General features: G+C 41.2%; 1 protein-coding gene across 1 annotated transcript in view; it reads left to right on the top strand.

Moving 5' to 3' along the window:
• The window catches only part of SCIN (scinderin), a 312,531-nt gene that overhangs the window by 233,869 nt on the left and 55,660 nt on the right, over nt 1-23,002 (top strand). Inside the window, exons 5-8 of the mRNA XM_086941979.1 lie at nt 3,064-3,156; nt 9,052-9,184; nt 12,500-12,588; nt 16,820-17,035. Of these exons, the coding sequence (XP_086798105.1) occupies nt 3,064-3,156; nt 9,052-9,184; nt 12,500-12,588; nt 16,820-17,035 (531 nt within the window). The remainder of the gene's footprint in view (nt 1-3,063; nt 3,157-9,051; nt 9,185-12,499; nt 12,589-16,819; nt 17,036-23,002) is intronic.

Genomic DNA, 23,002 nt, shown 5'->3' with positions numbered 1-23,002 from the left:
CGGGAGGCTAAGTTCACAGCGCACAACTAAAGGCAGAACTATCAGGCACATGCATCAAAGGATTTTGCGATCGCAAACGGTGCGAATCGCAATAATCGGCCGTTTGCGATCGCAAAATCTGCTTTTGGAATCCAATTTGAGAATTCGCAAATATTTGCGAATTCTCAATGTGCGATTGCATTTAAGGAATCACATTTTGCGATTCCTTAAATGCAATGCATAAAACTTTTAAAAAATTGCGATTTCGCAATTTGCGAAAACTATGAAAAATGCACTTTTGTGCATTTTTCAAAGTTTCATGTTGTGCACACACATGCCCTTAGGGCATGTGTGTGCACAACATATGTGCACAGATTGATTTCAGGGGTGCAACAGGGTGTCCTTTGGACACCCCTGCACCCTTGAAATCACATTCTCAATTTGCAATTCGCTAATCGCAAATTGAGAATTGGGCCTAGAGGCCCATAGGAATGAATGGGGAGATATTCCTTAATTGCGACTCGCAATTTGCGAGTCGCAATTAAGGAATATTAAGAAATCGCAATTTATTTAGCCATTTCTTGATGCATTGCATTTTGCAATTCCTTAATTGTAATTCCTTATTTTTCGCAATTAAGGAATCGCAAAAAGCAATATTGATGCATGTGCCTGAAAGTGGCTTAAATTTAAAGTAATATTCACTTCGGTGCAGTACCACACAGCTCTTTCTAAAGACAAGTAGGCAGGAGACAGCCGCGATGCAGCCAGCGAAGCAGGCGGGCGGCAGCAGAGCTGTGTGCTGGAGCTGTCCAGGGGAGGGGTGCAGTTTCTAGTCTGCCATGCATCACTGATGCTTCTGTGATCTTCGTGGATCTCCTTCACCCTCCCAAAGTGTACAGGCCCCAGATAGGAGAGCGGCTGGGCCCCTGCCACATGCCTCCTCCCCCTAGAGCGGGATGGGTCATCTGTACCTCCCCCACTGGGGGTCACGATGTGTCCCCCAGTGCTGCTGAAGAGGCTGCAGCTGTGGGTGTTCAGGCACAGCGCGCTTCTCTTCCTGCTCTGCTGGGCCGCTCACTCCAAATCTATCTTATTATATATGGTCCAATTATGACTTGTATATGTATTTAACTTTTGAAAGAGAGCAGGTCTGTTCTTGTGCTTTCTTTCTGACATCATCGCTTATAAAAATATCATGGTGCACTATTGTTGTTTGAAAACTAAACTCACTCTTGAAAAACTGATACTTGTATTCATCTCTTGCTCAGCCAGTCTCAAATTTGGTTATTCCTTAAAGCAAACCCTGCTACATTTTTTGTTATATGAAAGCATCTCCACATTGTATAGTGTGAATCTATAGTGTAAGTGGCAGTCATTGCACTAAACCTATAAATGGCATTTGTCTACCTACAAACAGCATATTACAGTGCAGTATTTTTTATGTGAACTTTATAAGTTTCCATTAAAAGGACTCATTCCAGAAGTGTTAACACGCTTACAGCACCGCTCAAAGAGAATAACATCATGAGGCTTCAAGGGAGTCTATCAATGAAAGCCTCCAAAGCAGCCTTTGGTTTTGCTCATCACCAGTTGCAGGCATCTACATTGCTTTCAGATCACAGGCACCCTGGAGAGAAGATGTGTCTCTTCTTTAGATGCTGCTCTCTCTTCACCAACCCCCGTTTTGCTATCAGTCCGAGGCTACACAAGGTCTGCATTAATCGGGCGGGAATGGTTACTTCTCAACAAAAAGGGTACTGTTTCAGTAAATGTAAATAAGGTTAGGAATGGTTAATGGTTAATTCCCATAGAAGCCCATATTAACATCAGAACATGGGCTTCTATGGGAATTAGCAAGGGCGTATTATCAAGCCCATTATCGCGATTTTATCTGCAGTTTCCTGCCGATAAAACGGCGATAATTTTAACAACGGTCCTTGATAATATGCCCCGGTGTTCCCAAAAGACCTCAGCCTCCTTTGCAATGCCAACTTTTGAAACAAATATGGGGCTGTGGTTATGGCATCCTCTGGATTGTGAAAATTATTTAGACTGGTGCTCAGGGGCCGAGAAGGTAACATACATAGCCGGAGTTTGCCCACGAAAATGGAATAGAATTTGAGGGAGATGGAAGACATACAGAGGAATCTAAAAAAGCATATAAGGCTCAAGGGTAGGTAAAGAAGACATTGAAAATACTGTACAGAGAGGAGGGTGATCCCTCTGGGATGACAAAGAAAATTGGTGGAAGGGTTGCGAAATTGTAAAATATGTAATTGATGTTGTAAAATGAGTGTTCATGCTATTGCTGTGTGAGAAAGGAAGATGTATTGAGCAAAATCAATAAAAAATACGTTTAAAAAAAATAAGTGGGGCTGTGATATATCATAGGGCCACATTATGTATCTGGCTCCCTCTTCAGGTTTCCGCAATGGTGCATCTTGTAACAGGTGCGCCGTGGCGCAAACATGAACAGTGCACCCGTTTACAGTGAATGCGCTGCTACAAAGGGCAGTCACGAACTCGGGCTGCCCCAGAGGTGGTGCATTCAGTGAAATATGGAGTGGCTGCCGGGGCAGCCTGCACTTTAGTGAGGGTGGGTGCAGTGAGTGACTGCATCTGCCTGCAGGTGGATGTCTGAGGGGTCCTTGGGATCCCCTTTGTCCTCCCAGAGGACAAAGGGGATGGCTTTAGGTGGACCACTGAGAGTGTGCCACCTTTTGTTCTGCACCATCACTACACCTCTTAGCGGCTTCTTCGCCTTTGTGCCCACATCTATAAGATAGCATGGGCGCAAGGGGAGCTACGACTCCATCCAAATGAGGGAAGGCCCACTCAAGCTAGTGCTATCAGTATTACAGAAGGGGCCACACAGGTGCCTGTAGCCCGTTGTGTGATACCAAAGAGCCCTTGGGGGATACACAAAGCGGTTGCACAAGCGGTTGCACGCCCAGTGCTGTTTGTGTTAAAGGGTCCCTGGTTTTCAAACTTGTACACATCTTTTGGTGTTATCTCGAAACAGAAAATTCGAGTTTCAATGTGAAAGTATGCTCATTTAATCTTGAATTTTGTGTTTGTCTGAAGGTTTTGGGGAAAAAGATTGCCATTCCAGAAGGAGATGATAACGATGACAGTGTTGCAGATGTCGCCAACAGGAAAATGGCAAAGTTATACATGGTGAGTCGGTCTGCACGTGATCTGTAAGAGAATCATATTTAAGTTTTGAGTTCAACATAACTTATTTCACACCCGCACACACCGGATTGTCGAAAAAAACAATTGCGATGACGTTTATGTGCGACAAGCTGTGCAAGTTTTTTTTTTATTTTTTAAAAGGGTGCTCATGATCATGAAGCTTCACGACAGGACAGGCAAATTATCAAACTCTGGAAACTCAAATGTGTTTTGTATACTCTTTGGAAAGTGGGTATCTACCGCCCCCAGGTGGGTAAAAAGTGAGGTTTTCTTCAAACTCAACCTGGTCAGTCCACATCAAAGCAAAACCCCCGCATGTTCCACAGGTTGGCTGTACTATTAGAAATGGTTGTTTTTAATTTAGCAGATTTCCCCCCCAACTGTCTGAATGTGACCTGAAAATATTTAGTTTTCGATATTCTTCGAAAAATCATTTTGTGTGGTATATGTAATTCGGGTAATTAAAATGTGCTTTTAAAATTAAAGATGCACTGACGTTTGAGTGGAAACTCACGGAAAGGTGACGCCTTTATAGTGCAGACTCTCTTGCGTGCATGATTGAAGCACACGCTTTAAAAGGATAGACTGAGAAGGACAGTGGCCTTATCTTACAATTACGATGGATTCACTAGAGCAGCCGTAGTTCTAGAAAACATCCAAGAAGCAGAGGTTCCATTCCCATTCACAAACCACGAATACTTGATTTGCATTTCCACTAGTTTGCGAATGTAAATGCTGTTTGCAATGTAACCCATCTGCTATTGTGCGAAGTGCGTATGTGCAAGGGAACACCAGTGCCAGTGACGTAACGAAAGTCGAAGGGGCCCTCCTGCAAGGTACACGAAAGGGGCCACCCCTCAGGATTTAATCAGGATCTATCAGGCCGGAGTATTTATTTATTTAATGCGATTTTATAGAGTGCAAACTTTACCCGAAGGTGTCAGAGCGCTTTACAAAATGACCAGTTACATTACATAAAGACTTCGGAGTACATGAGTTAAATTAAAGATACAAATAGAAAAGCTCTAAATTCACATAAGATCCAGACCTCCCCAAGAGCCACACTCCGAGGAACCCTCGTCTACAGACCCCCTGTCCCGGGACACCATTCGCCACCACCATCACCGACTTCATCGCACCCCACGCGATTGCCTCAACTAACTAGATACTCATTGGAGACCTGAACCTCCACCTCGACAACCCCAGCAATCCCAACTCCACTATCCTCCGGGACAACTTCGCCAGCATCAGACTTAAACAACTCATCAACACACCGACCCACAGAGCAGGACACACCCTTGTTCCCATCTTCACGGCAGGTAACAGCGTCCATTTTAGCCACACAACGTAACCACCATGGACCGACCACCAATGCGTACACTTCACCGTCGACAAACCCAAGGCACCCAAACCAGCCCCACGCCCACAACGAAGGAACTCGAGCAAGGTTACTGACGAGCAACTCAACCACACCGTCACCCGAGACAACAACACCTGGGCATCCGAAGCAAACAACGCAGTCAAAGAACTCCACACCTGGAAAAAAAAAATCCTGTTTGGCATCATATGGGGGAGCTGACAGTGGTCCCCACAACCTCTGCTTACCCCTCCATTGCCACAGACACAATTGCTAGAGAAGAATCAGTCCCACATAGACATCTTCCCTTTGCAAATCAGCTACCATCCCAACTCGAGAGATGGCAACTGATCAATAGTTTGCAACTGCAATTGCAATCACAAACTATTGATACATATTGTGAATTTCAAATAAGAGAAAAGTGCCTTTCTAACAACCCGTCCTTTTATAATTCTCAATGAATTCCAGGGCACTTTTACAAGTCATAAAGACTTTTTCAACTAGGAAAATAGCATTATTATAATGTAAAAATATGTTTTGCATTCGAAAAGACTACAGCCCAGATCTATGAAAACCCTGCGTTGCGATTGTGTCATGCCAAATCAACACCAAAAAAGGCCCGCCAGATCATAATATGGGTCCACAAACAACCAAAACTGACCTGTCAGACCAGCTCTTTTTGCACGAGCAGATTGCTACACAGGCCAGTCCAACCTGTCTTCAAGTCCCCTGATTGGTGGTGCCTTGTTGACCTGATGAATTTCCTTCTTGCTGGATGTCTGCAGTCTCTCCTTCCTGCATGTGAGCCCAGACTGTGCTGCAAAGGGAGATCACGAACCAAGTGAAATAGTGAATTCAAATTCTAGGATTGGCCTGGAAAGATGACATGCCTCCAATAGCTCCCTTAAATTCATTAGGGAATGTGCGCATCACATTGAGAACTCAGTTGGCCTCTTGTGTTTCCTCTATGTTGTTATTTTGCTGCACTGTCAAACTTACTTCTTTCTGGCTGTGTGCCACCCCTTCACGATATGGGCACTATCCAGGTTAGTGATTATTGAGGCGTCATGCATTAATGTGGAACTGCATATTCTAACACCCAGAGTGGTTGGTGCAGGGCACCCAATGAATGCTTCTGCCTCGGAGGAGCGGCCAGCTGGCATCAGCCGCACAAAGAGGTGCAAGAGGCCTTGGTGAAGATTGGGTCTGAGACATTTGATTTAAGCCTCTGCGGTGTGTGGTGCGTAGAACCTTGTAACCTGCTAAATCTGTTCTTTTTTCTTTGCTTTTGCTTCTTTCTTTCCTCTGATTTAATATGGGGCAAATGAAAGGTAGCAATTGCTTTACTAGGGGAAGCTTCAGCAAAAACCTGATTGTCCCTTCTTTGCCTGAAGTTGAGATGCTTCTTGTATTAGTGATGTACTCATGGTAAAGTTGCTACCAGTGTGATTACAGTAATGTGAACCCCCACTCATGCTGGTCTGGGTTGTTCTTAAATAGCACAGGCTTCATCAACTAGGTGCTGTGCAAAAAAAAAACCTTGTTTCGGGCCACAAACTATATACATGACATATGTAAAAAAACATGCATTTAAATTTGAATAACTTATGTAAACAATTGACTAACCATTGGAATGGCAGAAGTTCACATCAAAAAGTTATCATCCTAGTTTGTACATTGGGGCACACATAAATATTAGAGTATCTTGATAGAAAAAAACAGAGGGTTTCAAAGTGGCTTGGGGAAAATCAAACAATATAAACTAAGAAATAGAAGCTGAAGCTGACTATATTTAAATGTTTAATGGCATGAATGGAATAGCTGAGGTTGTGTTGATGCTAGGCCTGGGCGTAGTTCACGGAGTTCACTACACGGAACTCCGTGAAGTGACAAAAAAACTCCATGGAGTTCCGCAAGTGGCGGAGTGCAGTGCGAACTGCCATTTGCACTGATCCACCTACTGGTCGAGTAGAAATTCTACCCGAGCAGCAGCTCTCGCTGAAAAACTCTGCTGCACTACGCAGAGCGGAGTTTTCTGCACTCTGTAAGCGCTGCGGAGTGCAGAAAATTCTGCAAACTCCACGAGCGGAGCAGAGTTCACTGTCCAGGCCCAGTTGATACACGGGTTACCCACGGTGCTGCATACTGTTAACAGAATAATACCTAGCACCAGAACAGTGTGTCATCTTCACATGTTCAAACAGTTGGGCGCATACTAATTACACCAGAACTCACACAGTCTTCCCCTAAATACCCGTGACTATTACATGGAGCTTTTCTGAAATATCTGAGTTTTCTATTCTTGTGTAATACAAACTACTGAATCACTCCTGCAAGAGAAAACGAAACTATTGATTCTGGCCATGCAGTCACCGTATATACAATATTATACAGATAGGGCCGATTAAAAGAAGATACAATCTACATCGACCTTACCACACCCCTCCCCACACACACATACATACACTCATGTAAAATAATATTTTCAACCCCTACAGTAGAAATGGCTGCATTTGTTTGCTGGTCAGCCAGTCAACGCCAGACTCAAATGGTCTGGCTTGACTTGCCATTAGAACCTCTGTATGTGGCTTTTAACCTAGCAATAGGTATTCACTCTCAATATGGACAGACAACTCTGAGTTAGGGTCTCAAAACTACTAACATGTTCAATAAAAACAAAAAAACAAAAACAAAAACAGTCTTTAGAAAATAAACAATATAAAACGTCCAAACCAATCTAGCTAAAAAATATAATCATAAAATACCACAAGAATGAAGGAATGAAGGAAAGAATTCCGATTTTTTTTATCGAAGGCTATTGCAAAAACCAATCTGGCCCATAGTATCTTTGTAGATCACTAGCCCTACAGCAGGTTTTCGCCCCCCTAGATTTAGGAAAGAGCTGGAGACAATTCTCCTCATGGTCCTCGGTTAAATAGTCAGGAATTCCTTGTTGAAGCCAGCAGTACATATCTATATCGTCTTTAGGTGCAGGCATCTCTTACAGTTTCTAGCAAGGGAGCTTAAAGGGTTAAAGGGTAAAATCAGTCACGGATTCGTGATAATTTCTTAGAAAATTGGCAAGTCCGGTTTTTTATAAGCTTCCGTGCAGAAGTATATCCTAGAAACTGTTCTAGAGGTCTGCATTAATTTAACATCCATTGTTTAGTCCTATTCCCCACAAAACACAAAGGGCCAGATCACGAGTTTAAAGGTGCGGCAGCTGATCTTCCCCGCCACTACACCGCCTAACCCTTGGTCGAGCTGCCCCCCAGATGACGTGTTTTGCTGCCTTTTTTTGGCGTTCCCACAGCAGTGCCTTTAAAAACAGGCACCGCAATGGAAATGGAAGACTGCCACCACCGCGCCATTACAAGTCTGGCAGTCCAAAGACCGCCAGACTCGTAATTTGGCCCAAAATGTCAGGCACCTCCTTTCCTTGTGCTATGTTCTCCAAATCTCACTAAATCATCAAAGGAAATCACGTTCTCCATACTCTGATGTGCTCCATCCTCCAAGTGACTCAACATCTCAGCATCCGTGGTTGGCAATGTAGCTAAGATTAAGCATAAACAAATATATTTCCAAATTGGTTGAAGCATGGTGGGTAATACATATCAGACTAAAAGTGGTATTTCATCCAAAATAACCTACCAGGTGTCAATTTATGATACATAGGACATTTCTATCAAGGAAGTTCTTAAGCAAGGTTTAACTTTGTAAACCATTTCTGCAGTTTTTTACAGAACATAAACACACAGGGAACTGTGTGTGTACCAGTCACAAAAGATGTTGTCCTCGACCCGGGAATATGAGCAGCACAAACAGCAGTCAGTGAAGCCGCAGGCTGAATTATCTTTGACAGAAGGCCTGGAGTTGAGGCTTTTTAACTCACCCAGTTAGGATACGGTGGATCCATTCTCAAGCATATGGACCATTGGTTGTAACTTGTTACCTTAGTATACCTCATTGTTTTACGCACAATTGCGCAGAGTGACTAGAATATGACCCTGACGAATGCCCAAGATGCCTTTTAATGGGTACAAAAACGCTGAAGCATGTTGACTCCATTTACTCTAGGGTTGAAGGATCTCCTCATTTGTAATCCTGTAATCATAGCCTTAGGTCCACCAAGACGTAGTTGCAATCTCATTTTTTATTTTTTACCCTGCACTCTGCCCCTCACATACACCAAAGCTCGAGTAGGGACTATCAATCTAAAGAGCGTGTCCCTTTTGGGGGAGTTGTAGCTAACACCACAGTACAACAGTCTTAAATGTCCTGAATTATTGACTACATCCAAGTGGGCAAACAGAGCTAAATCTGATCCAACAGCATTAGGGTTGTCTTCCTTAAGGCATGACTGAGGTAACAAATTGAGAAGAACTTACCAATAGAGAATTTAAAAGAATGAATGGATGAGAGTGAATTAAAGCTTTAATGTCATGCCTTTTGTTGTTTACCAACAATTCACAAGAATTTAAAATGCCATTACAACCTCAGTGTATTTATTTTTCCAGGTATCAGATGCCAGTGGCTCCATGAAGGTAACAGTGGTTTCAGAGGAAAATCCTTTCCTTGTTGATATGCTGAAATCTGAGGAATGTTTCATTTTGGACCACAGTTCAGACAGAAAAATATTTGTATGGAAAGGTAAGAGATCAGCTACCATGTAATCCTTGTTCTGTACTTTTGTTCTACGTTCAGTAATTTGACTCTGCGCTTCATGTCAGAGTGCTTCTGTTAGAAATTGGGTTATTGGTTGGCAGAGGAATGCACTCTGTCCAACAGGAACCATATTCCTATTAAGGGTAAGTGTAGTACACTCTAAAAGTTTACCTTTGCTCACTATTAGGAGCTTGGCAGAGAGCAGTCATGCTAGACTAAAGAGTCATTGTGTAAAGTATTTGTGCACACACACACCCAGTAACACACTGAAAATACCACAAAAGTACTTCACACCAGTTTAGAACACTAGCCAAGATTTATCTGAGAAAACAAGACCAAAATGACAAACATCTAACATACATGAGTCAAGATATGAATTTTGCAAGATTAATTAAAAATGCAGTGACGTCAATAGCTCCAATTGGAGCTATCTGGTCGCGCTTGACAGGGGTAAATCCAAACGTTCATTACAACCACAATGGAGCACGGGCTGAATACAGGTGTCATGCAGACCTGCTGACAGTACATTAGGTGTGTTGAAACTCGGTGGACCCATTGAAAAACGGAGTGGATGCATCGCTGTCGAAGGGGATGCGTCACTTTCGAAGTCAGACAACGTTGTTGAAGCGTCGATATCAAGAGCACTGTGTGTCAGTTCCTAGGTGTCGATGTCGAACCGCTGGGTGGTAGGCTATGCAGTGGAGCAAACCTGCGCCAGGCCGGGAATGCATCAGAGATAGTGTGTCGCAGTCGTAGCAATGCGGTGTCTGAGTCTCACGCAGCAGCGATGATTAGGAGGTGCTGCTTCAGCAAAGTCAGGGCTGCATTGCAAGTCGAGGTTGTTGCATCAAGCAGTCGGTGTGCGATGCCCACGGTTTCAGTGCATGAGACGGTGATACGACGATACCACAAAGAATGCACCTGCTCCTATCGATGCTTCGGTGTGAATTTATTGATGCCTTGGGTAGCCATATCAACCACTCTTTTCCAAGGTCCCAGGGCTGGATTTGGAACCACTTGGCAGAACAGAATTCACAGCAGAGGAGTCCAGGTGCTGGTAGCAAGATGCGGGTTATGTCTTTGATATCCCTGAAACCTCAGAAACAAGAAGTAAGTCCAACACACCCTTGGAGAACTTGTAGAGAGGCAGGATGTAGAGAGTCAAGTCCAGTCCAGCCCTCGCACTTCTATGTTTACTTACCTGTAAACCTCCATGATCCATAGATTACTACCTCCCACCCTGTCCCTCCCCCTCCCCACGTCACCGCCCGGCAGGTACTCCCACTACCGACTGCGGCTGGTAGTGCATAAGACTCTGCCCCTTCCTTCCCTAGCTCCAGACACACTACAGGGAGACATGCAACACTTTGTGTGGGGACATGCACAGCCCTATTCAGGTGCAAGTGTCAGCTCTCCCCTCTCACTCTGTCTTAGGAAGATCCATCATCCTGGTGATGGTCCATCAGGATATGCAGGGCACACCTCAGCTACCTTTGTGTGGCTGTCTAGAGGGAATTCACAAAGCCAAGCTGTCCTCAAGAAGTGTATTCCAGAGACAGGCAGAGGCACAGAATGATGAAAGTAAGAAAATACCAATTTTCTAAAAGTGGCATTTTTAGACCTGCAATTTAAAAGCCAACTTCACTAAAAGTTGTGTTTTTAAATTGTCAGTCCAGAGGCACCATGCCTACTCTTCCTATCGTTTCCCAATTGGAAGTTACACCTGTAAAGTGTTACAAGGCAGCTGCAATAATAACCTACAGTGAGAGCTAGGCCTTGCTGTAGTGAAAAAAACAAATTTAGCAATTTTTCACTACCAGAACATGCAAAACAACAGAGTACATAATCTACCTTTTAAATACACTGTACCCTGCCCATCGGGCAACCTAGGGTCTGCTTTAGGGGTGAATTAATTGTAATAAAAGGGAAGGTTTGGGCCGGGCAAGTAGGTGAACTCGCTAGGTCGAAATGGCAGTTTAAGACTGCGCACACAGGTTCTGCAGTGCATGCCTGAGACTTGTTTGAAGGACTACTCGTGTGAATGGCACAATCAGTGCTGTATACCCACTAGTAGCATTTGATTTACAGGCCCTAGGCACATGTAGTGTACTGTACTAGGAACATATCAGTAAATCAAATATGTAAACCATGGAGAAACCAAATGCCATTAAATTTTAGACACAGAGCACATGTGCTTTAACACTGGGCAGCAGTAAAAATGTGTGCACAGTCTTAAAGCCAGCAAAAACATAGTTCAGCACATGGTCAAAATCAGGAGGTCAGAAAGCAAAAAGTCAGGGGAAACCATGCCAAAATAAGGCAGGTCTAACAGCTACAATCTGTCTGACTCCTGACCTCGTCAATGTATATGCTTCCCCGTGACCTCTAGGAGGCATCTTCTTGAATGAGTCCATGTGCTATACATTTGTATGTGGGAAATCGGGTTTTAGATTTAGATATCCCAGGCACAAAGTCTGGAGCCTGCCTCTGCTTTTATTGGAATTTTTGGAAATATGAGCAATTTTCTTTCAAGAGATGAATGGGCAAAATTATTAAAAGCAAACCAGCAAATCTACCGCAAGTGTGTTAAACGAAGCAAAAGTGTTAATGTCAATGGCTTTTTTTGATTGGTCAAACACAATGATTTCAATAGATAAAGTCTCTATTGAGATACACCTCAATAGAGACTTTAAAATTCATTAAGAAGGAAATGCTGTTGAATGGAGCCTTTTCAGGTTACAGGACTTCAGTGGGTTCTTGGACATTTTCAATTTCTTGTTCTGGGGTTGGCAGGGACCCATAGCTATAACTAGAGTTTCTTAGTGTCTTACGAGTATAGTCTTCGACCAGCACAGCGTATCCTTGATCAGATCCATTTAATGCCTTGACCAGGCTCCCTGCTCCATGATACATGGACATTTTAACTGGATCATTTTACACAAGTCACACAAAAATAATGTTGGTTTGCAAAGTCACAATATTTTAGAAGCTAGCAGTCAGCACGCCAACAGGAGGGAATAAGGTACTCATGACATGACATTGAATTTTGATGCCATTATGGCATCAAGAGTTTCCTTCAAAAGTGTTCTGGCTTATGTATGATTGTATTGAATTCAACTTCCAACAGAAGTGTACATATATTCAACTAGAAAGTTAAGACACCTTATATTCTATAAAAAGGATTTAATAAGACTTTGCTTTAAAATACTTTGTGGTTTTGACACGTGCAACTGTCATTGTTTTGTGAACAGGTTACATTTTTATCGAGGATAAGTGAAATAATCACTTTTTTACTCGTAGGTAAGAATGCAACGCCAGATGAAAGAAAGGCAGCAATGAAGACAGCTGAAGAATTTATTCAACAAATGAAGTATCCTGCTAACACCCAGGTAAGGTGGAGCTTCAATTTCCATGTCGAGGTTTTTTACACATAATTCGATGTTTCATTTCTGAGCTATAACTGTTGTGCATTTACATCAGTGACCACTTTGTTGAGCTTCAGAGTTGCATTTGTGGATGAAAACATGAACTGAGTTAAAAGTATAATATGCAAAGTGGTGACGTTTTTTCTCAACATTTGTAAATGTATTCTTAAAACTCTTCAATCTTGTCTTGTGAAGTTCACAAACGTCTAAAAAAGAGAATGTGTAGTAAAAAAAGGCTACAAAAGTAAATGTTTGGGTTCTTCAGCAAAACTTTTTTATAAGGTTTTTTCTTGTTGGTGAATGTGTGTGAATGAGAGAAATTTTGCAAACATCGCTTTCTGACTTTATGACATTGGCATGTGTATTTGAAGATGTAGGGGCATAGTTTGAGAGAAAAGTGACGCATATGCGTATTGGTCGTCTGTGAAATTGTGAACATTGTTTTGCCTTTGCATCCCACTTAAGTTTTGAGTTACCTGAAAATCCCTTCTTTCGAGCTACCCCAGCAGTGATCAATTTAGTGAATTTGATGCAATTCATCTGTGAGTTTGGAGTTTAAATATAGAAGATCTATAAACTGAAGTTGTACACATTGTAACATTACAGATTACGATACAATTGAATTTAAGCATTTCTAAAGCATGACATGAAAACTATAAAAATATAAGGCCTGAGGGTTAAATATCATTTACACTAGCGTAATTTGGGTCATTTCAGGGAAATTTCCATTACACTTGTTACAAATGATTCTCAAAATTATTCTACTTCACTTATTTATGCGTCATTTGTGGTAAAATTATCCCGCAAACCTGTATTCATTGTGAAAATCTGCAAATGCCTGGGTACAAGCGTACACGAGCAACTGTTTTGTAGTGCTTTTGCTGATTTGCACTACTTTTATCGGAAAATAAATCTTTGCAATAAAAAATTTACTTTTGTGCAATTTTGCAGAAATTTGATGTAATGAGGTAAATCAAATAAATTTTTTCACAGATCTAGAAAATATGTTATTGTATTAAGACAAATTAAAACCATCCCAATGCTAATCCCTGCAAAAAACATCCTAAACAGGAGAATGTATCCATCAAAATATTTAGAGATTGTATTAGAACACCTTAAAAAGGGCAGATGCCGTTTTTTTCCCCCGAGATCTAGTGAAAGAGCAAATCCATCCTTAAATTTGAAAGGAGTCAAAATTCTATTTTATTTCAAGTTCCTATCTACAATTACATTTAGAGGGAAATTTTATTTTTAATTAAATCCAATCTGGACTAGTTTGTCTTCATGTGGCAGCTTTAGGTATCACATCACATAATCCAAAATACGGGGGGACAGATTTATGTTTCCTGGCGCATCCCTGCAAATCAGCAGGGATGAGCCAGGAAAGATGTGTGTCGCAAGTTTACCCTTGGGCCACCACAGATGTGCCGCATTTACAATGTGGCGCATCATGGCGCAAGGATCAACAGATGCGTGTCGCATCTGCCAGCGTAAGGTTGGCGCAGTGCTGGAGTTGTGTTGCGGGTGCAACGCAACTCCAGCACTGTTCCAACCTGGCCTATCCTCAACATGGTGCGTCATGCCTTACGCCTGCTTCAAGCAGGTGCAAGGTTTTGACGCAGCGGCGTTGGAAAAGTGACTGAGTGAAATCTTGCAGCTTTCACTCAGGCACTTTTCCATGGCGTTCCTGTGACGGAACGCCCCCACGCCCCCCCACACCAGAATGCCCACATGAAACCTGACACAGGTTTCATGTGGCGCAGGGCTTTACAACGTGACGCAAAATAAATAGGGTGCAACGTGGTGCATGGTTTTTGCCGCCACTGCGTCACAGAAGTGACTCAACGGCGGCCCAAATGTGGCTCACGGGGCTCGTAAATCTGCCCCGACATGTGAGAGAGGCCTTTGAAGAATATGCTTGCTTTCTTGTGTGCACAGATACATCTGCTTCTGTTTATAGTCAGGCAGTAACCTTGGGGTTGCACAACTGACCGCTATAACAGTAGCCTCCATGGACTTCATCGACTTCCGAGAGATTGTTGAACTTTGCACAGAGTCAAGTTAAAATGTATAAAGTTATTTTTCCCTAGAAGGAGAACATTTTGCGTGACTTTTATCCCACTTTGTACTGGCTATTACAAAGCTGGTGGCACGACTCCAAGTCTCTCTGAATTCATCCTGGAGACCCTAAAGGAAGAAAATATATATGGTTCACAATACTCCCTAAACTCACTGATCTAAAGTCCTTTAAAAGTTGTGCCTACTATTCAGGAGAGGAAAGATTATCAAGAGTAGAGCACACTTATTTGATAAACCCATTATAAGTCATTGTTTTCTGTCCTACATATGTAAATATTCAGCAAGTCAATTCCAAGATAAATTCCATAAGAAATATGAGTTGAATTCATGCTATTTTTGGGTGCGATGGAGGAATTATACCACATAATTTCACAACCTGATGGTTCTTAAAAGTGGTAGGTAGATATCACAATGGGAGTGCACTGTTCTTGGACAAAAATAGGAGCATTTGCCTCGATTGTCAACTGCTGCTATTTAGGACTTTTGTAGGGGAGAATGTGATTTGTTTGATAACTATACTTTAAACCTAGCCCGCCTTTTGTCAAGGTGTACCAGACATGTAAACATGAATGACAGAGAGAAACTGGTGGGAAACGATCCACTGACATTTTGGCAAACTGTAGGTTTACGTTACTAAACAATCATGTTTTTTTCATTTGCCCAAGACCTATATCCAAGTGGAGTAGAAACCCTTAGAAATAGACAGAAAATCAACTGTAAGCAATATATACTTTTAATTATTTTCTTTAATTTACAGTGCTGAATTCATTTGCAGCAGCCACGACCGCTGCAAAGAACAGCGGTGAGGCGGTGGGGCCAGGTGAGGGGAGATTTCGAGAGATGACCACAAGGGGAAATTAAATAAATAATTAATTTTCCCTCACGGTCGTCTCTCGAAATCCCCCCTCACCTGGCCCCACCGCCCCACTGCTCTAACCTGCAGTGGCCATGGCTGATCTGCAGGATATTTAGCTTCCATGAGCACATTAAAGTGTTAAATGGATGGATAGCACGGTATTTCGTCTTTCTTTTACTGCTGATTAAGAAAACACTTTCACAATGACAGTGCTCCTGTTAGATCACTAGTCAATTTAATATAGCTGTATTCGGTGCAAATAAAAGAAACACCATAAAAAGCATCACTAGTCCTAACACTGACAAGTGTGCCCATGCAGGCCCATCCTTGTTGCAAGCATCCAGCATTAAGTCCTACACAGTCTGCGAAAATAAACATTGTAAACACAGTACCATGTCAGTAAAACATTGCAAGTTGTTTTATATATGTCATGTTAATCCTTCTATATTGTGTTGACGTACTGCAAAACAAAAGTACATTTTAGAATGCATGTTTAAATTACCTTACAATGTGCTTTGCATTTAACATTTGACTTACAATAATACACATTGTTTCAAAAACACATTTTAAATATTAATATATTATCCCCAACACAAACATAATATTGACAGATATAGCTGCACTCTCAAGGAGACAATCACTACTACTTGGATGATGCTCAAATGCTCTAAACCTTTCTTACAGTACTAACATCAATTAATAAACCATGTTTATATAAAAAAAAGCATATCAAAGTGCTCTGGTGATATTAAAAAAGCATAAGGCTGAAGGCTGAGTTGTTAATACATTTAACCAGAACCACAAGTTGGTAATATAGGACCATATTAAACAGTTATGCATTGTGTATATATACTTTGTGTGTGCTGAAAATGTAGTTATGTTATGTTCTTTATCCTAAAGAGAGACTTATGTTTGAAAAAACATAAAAACTCTCCTAAAAAGCTTCCGGACAAGGGTTGTCATGGTTATGAATTAAAACAATACACCCTCAATGTACCAGCAAAACGTGCTAGATGACAATAGCCCACAAATGCTGCACATGATGTTACAGATAGCACCACTGGTCATCTCACATTTTACATGTCATTGGGGCCGGTACTACACAATGAGATTAAACCATATGTAAAACTTACAATTTCTCAACTGTAAACTATTTTTTTAGTTCTTTATAAATTATATTACTACTCATATTAAATCAGGTGCAATGTGCAATATGTAACGTTAATGACTTCTGTTAAAATTATTTTCTTTTTTCCCTAGATTCAAGTTTTTCCAGAAGGGGGAGAAACTCCAATCTTCAAACAATTCTTCAAAGACTGGAGGGATAAAGATCAAACTAATGGCTTTGGAAAAGCGTATGTCACGGAGAAAATTGCTCATGTTAACCAGGTTGAATTTGACGCCTCAAAGTTACATGAATCTTCGCAAATGGCAGCTCAGCACAATATGGTAGATGATGGCTCTGGGGAGGTGGAGGTAACTTTGTATTTCATTTTTCATATTACATTATATTCCTCCTTTCAACATTATGAAATTGGTTTACACCTATATGGTATATTTGACTTACCTATAAGTCCCTAATATGGTCTCATAGTGTGCCAAAAACTCTAAGTTAAATGCCACAAGTGGACTGCAGCACCCTTTGTGTTATCAATCAATCAATCAGCCATTTGTTGAGCGTGGCAAATCATCTGGGGCTGTTTGCTGCTGCATGTAGGTGGAGCCAGGTCTTTAGGTCTCGTCTGAATCTGTTAGAGTGTTGATGCAGTCCTAAGGTGCAGGTTGTAACAGCCTTTGGCTGCCAGGTGCGGGAAGGAACATCCTCTGCTGTAGGTTTGGGGGTTGTGTGGGGTGTTTGCAATGGAGAGGGAGGCTTATTGAAGGAGTCTGGATGGTTGGTCAAAAGGTAAGGTGTTTGTTGATGTATGCTGGTTATTCATCATGCAGAGCCTTGTAGGCTTGGGTCAACAGCTTGAACTGGCATTGCTTCTGAATCAAGAGCCAGTGTAATTTCCTGAGGTGGGGTGTGATATGGGTCTTTCTGGAGATGTCGAGTATAAGTCTTGCTGCTGAGTTCTGGAGTGGTTGGCGTCTCTTCATTAGACATGCAGTGATTCCCATGTAAAGCATGTTTCAATAGTCCATCCTGCTCATGATGAAGGCCTGTGTGACAGTCCTGAAGATCTTGCGATAGTTTGTCATCCAGGATAATGCCAAGGTTGGGCATTCTCTCATGCTATGCTGGCTACTAGCATGAGAGCAGCACCAGGATTGCTATGAGGAATTGGCTGGAGCCTGGATAAGTCAGAATCAGACCAGAGCATGGAGGTTGTGAGGCATTGTGCAGCAAGTAATTTAAGTGGCTTTTCCTTTTCATTTTTACTCCCCGCTCACCTTGCATACATGCATCCATCCACCACCCATTTAACTCAACCCCCCTCCCCCCTCCCGCCCACTGTTCCAAGTTGCCAGCCGCCGCTGGAACTAGACAAGAAGTGTCCAGTGAAAGAAACAGTGGAAGAGTCCTCATTAATCTGGGTGGCAAGAGACATTTCCTTTTCATAGTCGATTCTGAGATTATGTATAGAAGAGATTGGTGGAGTTGGCGAGCCAAGTTAAGGGAGTCGGACATCTGCAAGTAGATCACGAGGAGAGTTTTGATCAGAGAGTTTTATCAATTAGATGATTGAAAAATATGAACAGTGTACCTATGAGATTTGTATTTATTTCCTATCCTGACTAATGAAAAATATGACTTCTATGTGCAAATAGATTTTTGCCATGGGAAAATGCGACCACAGCATATGTAGTGAAAAGGAACTTTGTATCTTTTCACTCCAGGGATATACCAAAATATTAGGATGCTCTACTATTGGACGTTAAACATTCATCCCGTAAAATTATAAAGGTAATACTTATAGTTGACTTAATGCTTTTGTACGTGTAAAAATTGTTTCATTTGATTGTCTACTGCAGCTTGCTAACAGTAATTAAGAACTGTAATGGCAGGTCCTAACTCATGCTTTTATTAAGCAATTCTTTAGCAAACATTGTGCAAGACACAATTGTAAACATTATCCCGTACAGAGACAATGCCTCATACAAACCCACGTCAGTCAATACAGAAGGAAGGTGGGTTGAGGGATTGCTGAAATGAATAAATGGTGAAGTAGTGCTTTTAAGTTCAGTCATGATTAGTGTAAAACTCTAGTGACATCCCCATGTCAATTAATCTTTATGCACTATTTCTCTTCCTGTGCCATATTCCTGTGGCCATACTTAAGGTAAACATGCCAACTGGAGTTGGCTAATCTTCCACCATGTTTAGTGGCATGAATGGGTTATCAGGTTCATTGTTCTCAGCAACAAATCAGGTCTACAAACCCCGTCTCATAAAGGCAAAATAAAAATGAGGAGATTGTGAAAAAGGGCAAATTCCTCACCATATGTACCTATAAATTACAATGTTTCCCCACTTACAAACTTCCATCTGTGTTCAGCATATGTTTATGTATTTAGTTTGTTGTTTGTATGTTTATTTCTTTTCATGTAATTGTTTATTTATAGTAGAGGTTTGGAAGATTGATTCACTTTGCCGTTAAGCTGTGTCATGGCATTGTAGGAGACTGCAAGTACGAATGTTGCATATGTGTGGTAAATATAATTGACTATATAAAATTATGTACGTGTGTTCTTATCAAAGTTCAATATGTCCAGCCTTGGTATGCAGACAGGATAGTGAGTAATTGGCATAGCGGGCCCGCTAATAGTGAGTAGCAGGGGCTAGGTTTAGACGTCAGCAAACAAATAAGTGACCTTCAGCCAGCGTGCAGTGGATATGGTGTTGTGATGAGGGCATGGACAAGCTTTCTACTATCATAAGCATGGTATAAAAGATATTTCTTACATTTTCTATGACATCTTAGAAGGTCTCTCCCAGGGATGGGAAGTGCTGGAAGGGGGTTACTGAGTCCAGTTTAGAGGACTCTACTAAACTACTTCCCCAGACAGAACAATTCTTCTTGTATTGAGGTATATTAGCCCTGGTACTGCCACTGGTTTGACAGGAAACTGCCACTGGCTTGAGCACCTTGGTGAAGCACTGAATTGTTATAGCAGACAAAACAGAACACTGGTACATTACAATATCTCTTTGCCCAAAGAAGATCCTGAAAACTTTGGTATGATTCAAATACCAAATAGATATCAGTGAGCTTATCATGCCAACAAATCTTATGGGAGAAGTGTTACTCAAAAGATAGATGTTATACAACAACATATACTACATACCCATCGTTATTTTTTCTACGATGCCACTCTGCATAGTATTTAGATGACATTTCGAATCTGGACTCTCTGAACACAATCCTACAATCTTTCAGTTCCTATTTCTTCTTGCACATATTTGTACACTCTTGTATGCTCACCTTTTAGCTTCCCTGATGTACAGCACTCTGATACCTGAAAGGGTCTTGTTAGCACTACATCAAACTTTTTAAATAAAAAAAATAAAAAATATTCATTGTAACCAGAAAAACGGAAGGACCTCAAGTTTGCAGCTCGATTGATAACTTTTTCGCTGAAAACTAGAATTATATTCCTCAAAAGGTATATCAATTGAAGTGGTTTCTGTATGATATCCCCTTTTTACATTTTCCTCCACTGCCAGCTCTGTGGGTATGTTCTGCATGGAGAAAATACAAAGGACACATCAAGAGTATTTAATTAGACGTGCTGTGATATATGAAGTGTATTAACTATTTCAAGGACGGAATATTCTAATAATATTTAATTTCTTAAGTTTAAAAACTCAGTTAAATGCCTTCTTACTCTTAAAGAGAGGGGTGGGTGGATCGCATGTGGCACGGACATGCCTAGTTCCTGGTGTGGAGCTTCTATGTCCCAAAGCTATTTATTTTAAAAAGTGAGTTGAGAACATCCCATTCTTGGGTTCTTGAGCAAAAGGGACAAACCATAATTTCTATCAATTTGATCAACTTCACCTAAACAGGGACCTTTGAACTTAAGGGCAGCCTCTGCTGAAATTAGACCTATGAAATTAGGTTTATTTTTTGTCTATAGACTCTTGCGATGCTACAGCTGTACAATAGCTGTCTTGTTGCCCATAAGAAAGACATTTTTGCACCTATACTCCTGATCCCCTCCAGGTTTAACAATATTTTGGTGAGTGACCTAACTGTGTCCATTAGTTTGCTCTGGCAATTGTTCAAAGTAGGGTTGATCTCTTTTTGGGATCCTTCATGTACGTGAGGGAAAAAAAGGAAAGCATCCTTGTATCTAAGGGCCAGATGTAGCAAAGGGTTTTGCCCATTCTGTGTCAATGGGGAAATATGTTGATACAGATGGCCCTAAGTCTCTATCAATGATCACTGACATTCTGCAAAATTGTTGCACTATGTTTTATCCACGGGCAGCATCATTCACATCTGTCTATACTTCAACAAATGTGAAGCTGCCACCACTGAACCACATTGGGATGCTAAAGAGCTTCCAGGGTCAAAGTTGAGTGTATGTCTCAGCAAAAATTACCCATTTGAAGAGCATGAAGTCCCATTACCCGACTTGTTTCTTTCATGTTGTTGTCTCACTAGTTTTAACAGAATCATTCCTCTTCTGTCGCATCTGCTGAGGAATTTTCTATGTTGACAGGATGGCAGAAAAGGCATACATGCATGTTCTAAGTTGGGCGCTATATACTCAATGTGACTAGTGCCTTTATCAATGTGCTTTGTCCTAAACACCTTTCATCCTTTTTTTCTCAGCTTGAGTTCACATGGAACATATTTTTGAAAACAATTTTCAATTATCACAAAATCATTCTGTGTGGATTTAATCAAGAAGAAAAGAGATGGCAATTCAGCCGAGTCAGGTTGTTTATTTTGAATATAAAGCAAAAGCATATATACACAAAAATATATACTTTTTTATATGTACATTTTTTTTTAAGTATATCTTTTGTGTATATTTTCTTTTGCTCTATAATCAAAATAATCAACTCCATTTGGCTGAATTGAGTTCTATGATAAGCAATAATTGGGCTAACCGATTTGTGCTCTAATGTATTCATGACAGATGTGCTCTGTTTCATTATCATCTCTTATCTTCTGATTAAATCCACACAGAATGATTTAGTGATAATAGATTTTTTATTCAAAAATGTGTTCCAGGTGTTCCTTTTTGAGCCTGCCTCATGGACAGGAGAAGGTGACTGCAGACAGAAAGTATCTGTTTTTGGTCTGCCAAATATTTATTAAAAGAGCTTTCCAGTCTCTGTAACGATTGCTAATTTTATAACCTCGGGAGTGGCTCCTATGATGTAAATAACTAATAACTAATAACTAATATCAGAAATGGTAATCAACCACTTCTGCTGGAAAGAATTGCCTGTGAGAGCTCTCTGTTCTGACAATATTTTCCAAGTCTGTTTGGTTTGTAATGCCAAGGAATGAGAATAAATGTGGTGTAGAAATAGATCTCATCTTGGCATACTGAATCACATGGCAGACATTTGCCCAGTGGCATTGTGAGAAGTTCAATATAAATAAGCAAGACTGGGTTATCCCGTGCACTTGGACCTGTTTGAGGGGCTCAACATGCATAATGCATTTGTCATGTTAAGCCGCAGAGCGCATAGAGGCATTCAGTATGTGCTTTTAATTTCTTCTGCTAAATTCACCGGCGCAACCACTAACACAATAGCCGTGCCTGCACCACACTATCGTTGTATGGGCTAACACAGCAAAAACAACATTGAAATAAATGGCTACCTTTTTCATGTATTTAGTAATCGTAATTAAATATATATGTGTGCATAATACACACATATTCAAGATCCAAATCGAAAAAATTCACAGTTCCTTACAGAGAAGATTTAAGATTGAGTTAGTGAAAAAATATCACTCAACCACGTATAATTCATATTAAGCATGTTGGGGCATATTTACAAGGGCTTATCACTTTTTGTGACGGTCCTGTGGCGATAATCCCTTCACCCAATTTACAAGGCGGCGTTAAACCACATTAAGTGGCTTAACGCAGCCTTGTAAAAAGGACCCCTTTCATGCTACACTCAACATGAAAGGGGCGGGCAAGGGGTAGGGGACGGGGTGTGGCCTAATAGCTAGGGCAGCCGACCTCGATGCTGGGAAACCGGGTTTGAGTCTCAGAAGGGACGCTCAACATCTTTTGATTCTGGGAAAATCACTTAATTTCCCTTTGCCTAACAAAAATGAATGTGTACGTCTGTAATACAACTGGTGCTCACGTACAGCGCTCTGATACCTTCTATTTCGCACTATATAAACCCCCCCCAAAAAAATGTTTGTTGTGGTGCGTGTTTTGCCACCACACTCATTGATTTTGACACTGCCCTCTATTTACTAGGGTGGCGTAAATATGGGGCAGCATCAAAATTAAGAACAG

This window comes from Lissotriton vulgaris, chromosome 10 (genome assembly GCF_964263255.1).
Source record: "Lissotriton vulgaris chromosome 10, aLisVul1.2, whole genome shotgun sequence".
Taxonomy (NCBI): Eukaryota; Metazoa; Chordata; class Amphibia; order Caudata; family Salamandridae; genus Lissotriton; species Lissotriton vulgaris.
Note: the sequence above shows the minus strand (reverse complement) of the source record. Positions and strands in the feature narration are given on the sequence as shown.